This window comes from Procambarus clarkii, chromosome 11 (genome assembly GCF_040958095.1).
Source record: "Procambarus clarkii isolate CNS0578487 chromosome 11, FALCON_Pclarkii_2.0, whole genome shotgun sequence".
In the NCBI taxonomy this organism is placed as follows: Eukaryota; Metazoa; Arthropoda; class Malacostraca; order Decapoda; family Cambaridae; genus Procambarus; species Procambarus clarkii.
This window is the reverse complement of record NC_091160.1, coordinates 34,231,771-34,243,732: the sequence shown is the minus strand read 5'-3', so window position 1 is coordinate 34,243,732 and position 11,962 is coordinate 34,231,771. Positions and strand designations below refer to the sequence as shown.

Genomic DNA, 11,962 nt, shown 5'->3' with positions numbered 1-11,962 from the left:
CCTGCAGCTGCCATTATTATTATTATTTGGTCAACAAAAAGTAGCCAATCAGCGCCTCATTGGTCTCAGAGCGCGGCACCTGTATGGTCAACACTTCACCCTTATCACCCTTTACACCTTTTAATGCCTCGAACTGGTACTCATTTGGACAAGAGGTGCTGGCGGCGGCCGGTGCTGGAGTGCGGGTAGAGGTTTGGGAGGGCCAAGAGAGGTAGTAATTTACTAACACTTGTCTCAGTTCTGATACTACTCTATTATGGACAATATGTCATAATTATCTGCCCTTGTGATCTTACCAACGCCTTCCTTATCTCTCTCTCTCTCTCTCTCTCTCTCTTACACACCTGAGACTCGGAGACAGAAAGATAGACAGAAAAAGAGGGAGACAGCGAAAGATAGAGAAAGACAGAGGGAGACAGAGAGAAAGACACAGACAGACATCTAGAGAGATAAGTGCTACAATCCCCAACACCCCCCCCCCACCTCCCCCCCCCCCAATCAGCCATAACCCGGACAAAACTAATCGCCAATCCGACCCACAAGACGAGCGCCGCGGCACCTATCAATATTGGCGGGAAAAACTCTCTCTCTTCCCGCCTGGCGTCGACGCGCCCCCCCCCCCCCCCTCTCCCAATCTTCCGTAGCCTCCTCCTCCTCCGCGGCCGCACTAAAGAGGTGTCTGTTATAGCTCGGGGGGTCACCTGATCATCGGGGTCGGCTATGAAGAATAATAACCCACAGAATCAGACCGTGAAAAAGGCGTAGCAATCAAATTAGCTCCTACGCCCGCGCCAGAAGGGCGTACGAGACCCTCGCCCCGAGCGCCCGGCAGCAGATGGCCGGCCTGGAAAACTAATCGTACCGTTTGAGGCTACACGATAATGAGTATATTTCAGACCCCGCTTAAGACGCCTAAATACATCCTGTACTCAACACATACACGCAAAGTATTGTTCCCGAAGGCTACGGGGTATTGACCACCTTCGAAAAGTCAATAACATGTCGCTGACGGGAAATTGGCCGGGCGTCACCTGGGGACCGAAGTCCATGTAGCGGACTTGACAAGTCGTAGATCAAGCCGGCAAGTCCTTATGTTACCTACGTGAGAGATTCCCGTCAAGGCTTGCCGGCACCGCGTCGTTAGTTGGTCGTTAGTTAGTTAGTCGTTAGTTAGTTAGTCGTTAGTTCAAACAGTTAGCAACACAACCTGACAGTTAACAACACAACCTGAAAGTTAACAACACAAGAGGAAACTAGATTGTTTCCTCCAAGGAGTGCCGGACCAACCGGGCTGTGGTGGGTATGTGGGCCTGCGGGCCGCTCCAAGCAACAGCCTGGTGGACCAAACTCTCACAAGTCAAGCCTGGCCTCGGGCCGGGGCCTGGGGGAGTAGAACAACTCCCAGAACCCCATCAACCAGATCCTTAACAACTAACCATTTCAAACAACTTCCACCGGAGCAAACGACCGTAACTACCGGAGACTCGTAAATAAGCTGAAGTAATACTAACATTTAAGTATGAAGATAGGTAAGGGGGGGGGAGGGGGAGGGGGGAGGGAGGATTTTGGACCAGACTTCCCTACCATTCATGCCTTGTAAGACACCGAGCCGGCAGGTCTGGTCCAGGACTTTGCAACATCCGGTCAGAATCAAATTGGCAATTGAAACCCCTGCCAAAACATAGTTCAGAAAGCAGTTTGTAAAGCATTGAATATAATGTTATGAAAGCATGAATTTCCTTAGAAAATTCAGAGCCCAAAAAAAAAACAGATTTTTCTCAGAAAATTCAGAGCAAAATAAATAGAATTTTCTCAAAGAATTCTTCAGAAAAGTCTATGAATTTTTCAGAGAATGTCTGAAAGTTCCTCGTAGAAACCCCCCCAAATACTATTACAAAATGGAGATACTGCCCTAATTGTGCTCTCAGAGTCATAAATTGGTCTGAAACCACCTCATTCCGGCCATCAGTAATTTAATGTTGATTAGGTTCATAAAGACTACTATATAAACCTATGTAATGCTGCACGACCTAAATAGGATGTAAGTTAGACAGATAGCCCCTAGAAATCAAACCCAGTAAGTGCAAAGTTATGAGAATAGGTTTGGGAGAAGTTAAGACTCAACCAGTTCCGTTTGAACTAGATACTCAATTGTAAAGAGGCTGGCCCAAGAGCTATTCCTCTCTCTCTCTCTATAAACAATATTAGCTGAGCATTATCAAGTTGGTACATACCTTGAGGTTACCTTCAGGTGCTTCCGGGGCTTAGCGTCCCCGCGGCCCGGTCGTCGACCAGGCCTCCTGGTTGCCGGACTGATCAACCAGGCTGTTGGACGCGGCTGCTCGCAGCCTGACGTATGAGTCACAGCCTGGTTGATCAGGTATCCTTTGGAGGTGCTTATCCACATATGGTACATATGGTTGGTACATATGGTACATATGTACCAACCTTGGTACATATACCCACACACATATTTCAAGTAATACTTAGAACAATTGAAATTCCTGTTGCAATTTTGATATAAAATTTATAATTTTCATCAACTAGATTTAATTTTTTCCTTGTTTTCAGAGTGTGGGAATAATACTTTTCCTGATTGCAAATGCAAGCAATGTTTCACGTTTGTCAACATTTGTCAAGACAAGCAATCAATTTACTCAATCACTGTTGACATGCACAACTGGGGCCCAGGAGCTCAACATGTACATGCTCAGTGACCTCAACATTGTCAGTGATACAGGTAATAATCATGTACTAAATATCACACAAATAAACTGTCACTGTAACAGTAAATGTTCCCTACATATGTGTGTGGTTCCCCTACACATATGTGTGTGGTTCCCTACACATGTGTGGGTCTCAATGATTCTGATACGGGGATGGAACTCGGTCTCGCTACACTGAAGGAAAGATAGTATCGTGAACATGATAACGACAGATTCTAAGGTTCTATATAAGAATCTTAGAATCATACATACATACATACATACACACATACATACATACATACATACATACATACATACATACATACATACATACATACATATATACATACATACATATACATACCCATACAATCAACAGTTGATTGACAGTTGAGAGGCGGGACCAAAGAGCCAAAGCTCAACCAACGCAAGCATAATTAGGTAAGTACAATTAGGTAAGTACATACATATATACATACATGCATACATACATACATACATACATACATACATACATACATACATACATACATACATACATACATACATACACACATACATACATGCATACATCAAATCGATTTCTCAATTTATTTTCACTAATTTCTGAATTATCAAATAAATTAATGACTCAGTAATTACTGTAATCAATCCGGAAAACTCCAATTTAACCAAATTAATTGTCCCCTATTAACCGGCTGCCACTGAGAAGTCCCTGTTGACAGGGGAAGAAAATACAAGCTTCCCTATTAACCAGATCCTCTCTAAATGTCCCTATTAACAGAGAAGAGAAAATAGGCTCCCATTTTGACAAATTCCGTCTAGGTGTCCCTATTATTACCAGGCTAGACTACGCTATCCATTAGGGAGTTGTCGTTTGGGGTAATTAAGGGGGGGGGCGAATTGCCCCCTATTCATTCTGATGGTGGTTCCTGACGTGGCGGTAATTAAAGGTCGTTAACGACACATTATGGGCTCTCTGCTTGTTAGGGAGGGCACGAAAAAAAGTTAAATGATTAATGAAATGTGTTAATTAGGAAAAGGGGGAATTGTGTTGTCTAGGAGAAGATTTTGTGTGTGTGTGTGTGTGTGTGTGTGTGTGTGTGTGTGTGTGTGTGTGTGTGTGTGTGTGTGTGTGTGTGTGTGTGTGTGTGTGTGTAATTCTGAGTAATTCACACTAAACAACCAAGCCACGTAACTGGTTGATCAATATACGAGGCTGGTCTGACCAACTCAACTGTTGTGAGTTAGTTGAGTCTGCTGCACACAACTCAAGGGCAGACTGCCTGCCTGTCTGCGCGGGTGTGTGTGGTCATATGTTATCAATTGACTGTGCAGCCAAACCTTTTATGTAAACAAAAGCACATGTGGCCAGTTGACCCTTTAAACAAAGCCATTCATTAAAATTATTTACTGAATTAATAAACTCCAATACACCATTAGTTGTATATGTAAATAAGCTCATTGATAACCAGCTGACTGTGTGTAAACAAGCGTGAACAGCTGACTGTGTAAACATGAACAGCTGACTGTGTCAACAAACATGAACAGCTGACTGTGTAAACATGAACAGCTGACTGTGTCAACAAACATGAACAGCTGACTGTGTCAACAAACATGAACAGCTGACTGTGTCAACAAACATGAACAGCTGACTGTGAAAACACGAACAGCTGACTGTGTCAACAAACATGAACAGCTGACTGTGAAAACACGAACAGCTGACTGTGTCAACAAACATGAACAGCTGACTGTGAAAACACGAACAGCTGACTGTGTCAACAAACATGAACAGCTGACTGTGAAAACACGAACAGCTGACTGTGTCAACAAACATGAACAGCTGACTGTGTCAACAAACATGAACAGCTGACTGTGAAAACATGAACAGCTGACTGTGTCAACAAACATGAACAGCTGACTGTGAAAACATGAACAGCTGACTGTGTCAACAAACATGAACAGCTGACTGTGAAAACATGAACAGCTGACTGTGTCAACAAACATGAACAGCTGACTGTGAAAACACGAACAGCTGACTGTGTCAACACACATGAACAGCTGACTGTGAAAACACGAACAGCTGACTGTGTAAACATGAACAGCTGACTGTGTCAACAAACATGAACAGCTGACTGTGTAAACATGAACAGCTGACTGTGTCAACAAACACGAACAGCTGACTGTGAAAACACGAACAGCTGACTGTGTCAACAAACGACAACTCCACTAACTACACAACCACCACAAACCAACTAAATCAAAACAATAACATCGCAAGTCAATAAGCTCCGAATTGTCATCCAGCGAAGCAACAAAAAACAATTAGAGGCGGCCGTAGATTGTTTAAAACTCAATATTGCTCACAAAATCTCCCGGGAAGGGAGTCTAAATTGAAGACGACCGAGGAAGATTGCAACACCACCCCTCTAGGCCTGCAGGGGCCAAACTCCTGGGCAAGTACGCGGGGTTATAAGCTTTGAGGGGAAGTGTGGTTTAGCCTACTTTTTGCCCGTCCGGGAGCTCCATCTGTAGGTATAGGTTTCTTCTCTTATTGAAGGATCTGGACTCTAGCTCGATGTCTCTAGGCTATATTTATATATATATATATATATATATTATATATATATATATATATATTATATATATATATATACATATATATGTATATAATTTATATTTATCCACAAAACATAAATGGAAATAGAAAAAAAAATGATTCTAAGTTCCATATGGCAACACAAGAAACTATAGACGATTGATCCAAAACAAGTGCGATGGGTCTGAAAAAAAAATGAGCATAGGATCCGGGTTCGGTAAGAACTTTACAGTCGGGTTGGATTCCGATAGGCAGTAAATAAAATGGGATTCAATCCTATTAGATGAAATCGAAAGGTTTTATGCATGAGTGGCGGAAAAGCTCGATAATCTGGGGCAAATTCTCACCCTTATGGCATGATTAGAGGGAGGAAGAAGATGCAATGCTCAGCGAAAATAGGAGGATAGGGGATTGAGTGGAGGATTAGGAGGAACAGCTGCTGCTATCCCCCCCTCCCAATGCTACTTCAACGCACAAACAGTAGCACAAACAGTAGCACAAACAGCACTACAAACAACAGCACAAACAGTAGCACAAACAGCAGCACAAACAGTAGCACAAACAGTAGCACAAACAGTACTACAGACAACAGCACAAACAACAGCACAAACAGCAGCACAAACAACAGCACAAACAGCAACACAAACAGTAGCATAGCAGCACAAACAGCAGCACAAACAGTAGCACAAACAGCAACACAAACAGCAACACAAACAGCAACACAAACAGTAGCATAGCAGCACAAACAGCAGCACAAACAGTAGCACAAACAGCAGCACAAACAGCAACACAAACAACAGCACAAACAGTAGCACAAACAGCAGCACAAACAGCAGCACAAACAGCAGCACAAACAGTAGCACAAACAGCAGCACAAACAGCAACACAAACAACAGCACAAACAGTAGCACAAACAGCAGCACAAACAGCAGCACAAACAGCAGCACAAACAGTAGCACAAACAGCAGCACAAACAGCAACACAAACAACAGCACAAACAGTAGCACAAACAGCAGCACAAACAGCAGCACAAACAGCAGCACAAACAGCAGCACAAACAGCAACACAAACAACAGCACAAACAGTAGCACAAACAGCAGCACAAACAGCAGCACAAACAGCAACACAAACAGCAGCACAAACAGCAGCACAAACAGCAGCACAAACAGCAGCACAAACAGCAACACAAACAACAGCACAAACAGTAGCACAAACAGCAGCACAAACAGCAGCACAAACAGCAGCACAAACAGTAGCACAAACAGCAACACAAACAACAGCACAAACAACAGCACAAACAGCAGCACAAACAGCAGCACAAACAGCAACACAAACAGCAGCACAAACAGCAGCACAAACAGCAGCACAAACAGCAGCACAAACAGCAACACAAACAACAGCACAAACAGTAGCACAAACAGCAGCACAAACAGCAACACAAACAGCAGCACAAACAGCAGCACAAACAGCAACACAAACAACAGCACAAACAGTAGCACAAACAGCAGCACAAACAGCAGCACAAACAGTAGCACAAACAACAGCACAAACAGCAACACAAACAACAGCACAAACAGTGACACAAACAACAACACAAACAGCAGCACAAACAATACACCCGGAAGACCTAAGTTAACAATACGACTCACAGAATAAAACTGCCAAACAGAACTAGTGTTTCCAACACTAACATTGTCACATGGACCTTTGAAGAGGTCCAAAGATACGGAACGAGACCTGTTCCGGAGCTGAGGGGATTGAGCTATGAGGAAAGACTGAGGGGAACTGGACCTTACCACACTGGAGGAAAGGAGAGATAGGGAGGGGACATGATAACAACATACAAGATTATGAGGGAAATTGACAAAGTAGACGTTGTTCAACTCTGTGACTCATTCACAACAGCTGAATGACTCGTCGAGTTATGTTCACTAGTTCAGTATAATTGATTCATTGTCTGTTTTATCTCTGTATCTATCTTTCTGCTGTGTACTCCTCGTTTAGCTGTGTCTCTATCTCTCTCTCTCCCTGCCTGTGTACTTCTTTGTCTCTCTCTGTGCACCTGTGTCGTCGTTGATTACAGGTGCACTGGCTTGGAGATCGAGCCTTGATTCCTGTGTCAGAACATTCACCAATTAACTGGGAAGCTTAATATCATCCACTGGTCCGTGGATACCTTTAGTGCGTGGTGTAGTCACCTAGTGGTGAGTACATCGTACTCACGTAGGTACTCACCTTGGTAAGTACACCGTACTCACGTAGGTACTCACCTTGGTAAGTACCTCGCACGAAAGGTGTCTCTCATGTCGTCGGAACCTGAACCTGTGTGTGTGGTAGTTACAGGATGAGAGCTACGGTCGTGGTGTCCCGTCTTCCCAGCACTCTTTGTCATATAACGCTTTGAAACTACTGACGGTCTTGGCCTCCACCACCTTCTCACTTAACTTGTTCCAACCGTCTACCACTCTGTTTGCGAAAGTGAATTTTCTTATATTTCTTCGGCATCTGTGTTTAGCTAGTTTAAATCTATGACCTCTTGTTCTTAAAGTTCCAGGTCTCAGGAAATCTTCCTTATCAATTTTATCAATTCCTGTTACTATTTTGTATGTTATTATTATTTGTGTGTGTGTGTGTGTGTGTGTGTGTGTGTGTGTGTGTGTGTGTGTGTGTGTGTGTGTGTGTGTGTGTGCACTCAGCTAGTTGTGCTTGCTGGGGTTGAGCTCTGGCTCTTTGGTCCCGCCTCTCAACTGTCAATCAACTGGTGTACAGGTTCCTGAGCCTATTGGGCTCTATCATATCTACACTTGAGACTGTGTATGGAGTCAGCCTCCACCACATCACTGCCTAGTGCATTCCATCTGTTAACTACTCTGACACTGAAAAAGTTCTTTCTAACGTCTCTGTGGCTCATTTGGGTACTCAGTTTCCACCTGTGTCCCCTTGTTCGCGTCCCACCAGTGTTGAATAGTTTATCTTTATCTACCCTGTCAATTCCTCTGAGAACTTTGTAGGTAGTGATCATGTCTTCCCCGAGCTGTCCTGTCTTCCAGCGATGTGAGGTGCATTTCCCGCAGCCTTTCCTCGTAACTCATGCCTCTTAGTTCTGGGACTAGTCTAGTGGCATACCTCTGAATTTTTTCCAGCTTCGTCTTGTGCTTGACAAGGTACGGGCTCCATGCTGGGGCCACATACTCCAGGATTGGTCTTACATATGTGGTGTACAAGATTCTGAATGATTCCTTACACAGATTCCTGTGCGTGTGTGTGTACAATGATCATAAAAACACTGATCCAAGTATGCAGAATAACCACATGTGAAAAATAGAGAATGCTTAACGTGTTTTCGGCTAATTCGCCTTCATCAGAGCAAAGTAGAATGAAGATCTTAATTCTACTTTGCTCTGATGAAGGCGAATTAGCCGAAAACGCGTTAAGCATTCTCTATTTTTCACATGATATATATATATATATATATATATATATATATATATATATATATATATATATATATATATATATATATATATATATATATATATATATATATATATATATATATATGATGAATGGAGGTGTTTGAGGAGGAGAGTGAAGGAGCAAGACATATGCACCAGCGAACATCAAAGAAGTTTTATGTGGGACTTGACAGGAATATCGAGTGGTGTGAAGACGGGCAGCAAACAGTCGGAAGTTGACGCCAGAGGTGTGACTCTGGAACAATAACGACCCATGTTGGAGCTCACATTGACCCACGTTAGGGCCCACCATGACCTATGTGAGGATCGATAAGGGAGGGAATGGCCAATAATTCTTAAGGTTCCCCCCCCTATTCCCATCCATTTTCTTTGTCGGTCACGTTTTCTATGTGTATGCCCACTGTCGCCGTGTCAGCTGTTTTCTTTGGGGGTGTTATTGTAGAAGATGGGAAGCGGTGGTGTCCTAATTCCCGGACACTTGTTTAAATCTGCGTGAATATAGTTGTGCGGAAGCGTGCCCAAACGTCTCGGTCGGCCTGCTTGGCTCTAATTGGCTGTTAGCTACCGACTATGTTGAGTATTTACATGTTTCACTCTTACGAAACCTGTATATCTTTCCTCAATCATGGTAGTTTATGCCTGTCTGGCTTAAGCCCTCTCGTGTGTATTCACCTACTTGTGCTTGCGGGGGTTGAGCTCTACTCTTTCGCCCCGCCTCTCAACTGTCAATCAACAGTTTCTAACTTTCTACTACTACTTTTTTTTCCTCATCACGCACACACACACCCCAGGAAGCAGCCCGTGACAGCTGACTATCTCCCAGGTACCTATTTACTGCTAGGTAACAGGGGCATAGGGTGAAAGAAACTCTACCCAATGTTTCTCTCCGGCGCCCGGGATCGAACCTGGGACCACAGGATCACATGTCCAACGTGCTTTCCGATCGGCTGGCCGGCCCCCGTCTGTGTGTGTGTGTGTGTGTGTGTGTGTGTGTGTGTGTGTGTGTGTGTGTGTGTGTGTGTGTGTGTGTGTGTGTGTGTGTGTGTGTGTGTGCGTCAAGCAAGTCATCCACATCATTTTATCGCAAGACAAACCATAATAATTTATATAAATAATTTTAATTTTAATAATAACTCGATAATTTAGACGGAGGAGCTGAAATCTCACAGATACAAGCACTTCCCCCCCCCCGCTTCCCAGGTGAGCACAACCAAGCAAGAAACACACTTCTAAACAAGCAAACACACGCACACACACATCAACGCACGCAAACACACACACGACCCAAGACACAACAGCCCTGTGCCGAGAAAACTGTGGTGTCGAGAGAGAGAGAGAGAGAGAGAGAGAGAGAGAGAGAGAGAGAGAGAGAGAGAGAGAGAGAGAGAGAGAGAGAGAGAGAGAGAGAGAGAGAGAGAGAGAGAGAGAGACGGCCCGCCATCAAAGGCAGGAGTGTGAATGGACAGGAAGACTCGCTTCTTTTGATCTGCCACTACACTGACACTCTCCCAGGCCCTCACAAAGGTGGCGACGCTGACGTACACAAGGGTGTCAACACCTCTCACTCCCACCTCTCTCTCTCTCTCTCTCTCTCTCTCTCTCTCTGTCTCTCTCTCTCTCTCTCTGTCTCTCTCTCTCTCTCTCTCTCTCTCTCTCTCTCTCTCTCTCTCTCTCTCTCTCTCTCTCTCTCTCTCTCTCTCTCTCTCTCTCTCTCTCTCTCTCTCTCTCTCTCGCTCGACCTCACCACAATCACTGCTCACTGGTATGGCTCTAAGAAATGTACACCGCAAGCAGTCATACGCACTAACGTAACTCGAGGCAATCAGCCATACGCACTAACGTAACTCGAGGCAATCAGCCATACGCACTAACGTAACTCGAGGCAATCAGCCATACGCACTAACGTAACTCGAGGCAATCAGCCATACGCACTAACGTAACTCGAGGCAATCAGCCATATGCACTAACGTAACTCGAGGCAATCAGCCATACGCACTAACGTAACTCGAGACAATCAGCCATATGCACTAACGTAACTCGAGGCAATCAGCCATATGCACTAACGTAACTCGAGGCAATCAGCCATATGCACTAACGTAGCTCGAGACAATCAGCCATACACACTAACGTAACTCGAGACACTCAGCCATACGCACTAACGTAACTCGACGCAATCAGTCATACACACTAACGTAATTCGAGGCAATCAGCCATACGCACTAACGTAACTCGAGTCAATCAGCCATACGCAATAACACAGTTAGTGCGTATGGTGCGTATGAAATGATCAGGTAGAAATGATTAGAAATGAAACTACCTAAGAAATGATCAGGTAGAAATGATTAGAAATGAAACTACCTAAGAAATGATCAGGTAGAAAACAGAGGGATAATAGCTGAAATTAAGATGGAAGGATGAAGACGGTCCTTGTGGGTGTCGGGTCATCTAGGGAGACGAGGGAGCCGCTGAGGGTGGTCAAGGAGACCATATATCGTATACGTCATCCCTTAGGGCATATACGCTATATAGCTCCTCAACTTTTACAGATGAGGAGCGTCATCACAAGCCATCACCCGTGACGGGGTGGCCGGGGAAGGAGCAGAGCAAGTGACTATGAGCTTCAGCAGTAGTCAAGGAAAGTCGAAAATTCCATTTTGGCAGCCGGATGCTGCTTCTGGAAACTTTTCCTTATTAAGGACTACTCATAGCCCAGTTGATAGAGCCTCGGACTCACGAGCCATGGGTTCAGGGTTCGAGTCTCCTGCAGCCCTGCAGGTGAATGGAAAAAGGAAGTTAGTGAGTCTGTCCGCTGGTGCAATGCAGTTGTAGCTGACGATCTCTTTCATTCTGGCCGAAAAGGAGGGAATCCGTAATTTGAGGAATTCCTCAAGAATGCAAGTAACGAGGGAGATTCAGGACAGAAACAATAGCCGAGTTTGTAGCGAAGTTGTAGTTTTAGTGAAGTTGTAGAGTATACAGCACGAGGGAAGGTCTTGGACCACTTCCTGAGATAATGTCCCACCATCTAAGACATAGTCGAGAGGCGGGACCAAAGAGACAAAGCTCAACCCCCGCAAGCACAATTAGATAAGTACAATTAGGTAAGGTAAGTACACTGACCATACGTGTGTCGAAATAAACATTCAGTTTGGAAAAACACTTTGCCAAATTGGGTCCTT

The 11,962-nt window shown here is 44.4% G+C and overlaps 1 protein-coding gene across 1 annotated transcript in view; it reads left to right on the top strand.

Annotated features, from left to right (window-relative positions):
- The window catches only part of LOC138363654 (uncharacterized), a 25,013-nt gene extending 18,050 nt beyond the window's left edge, over window positions 1-6,963 (top strand). Inside the window, exons 2-3 of the mRNA XM_069323028.1 lie at window positions 2,572-2,727; window positions 6,040-6,963. Coding sequence (XP_069179129.1) covers window positions 2,572-2,727; window positions 6,040-6,963 — 1,080 coding nt within the window. The remainder of the gene's footprint in view (window positions 1-2,571; window positions 2,728-6,039) is intronic.
- Window positions 6,964-11,962: the final 4,999 nt, after the last annotated feature.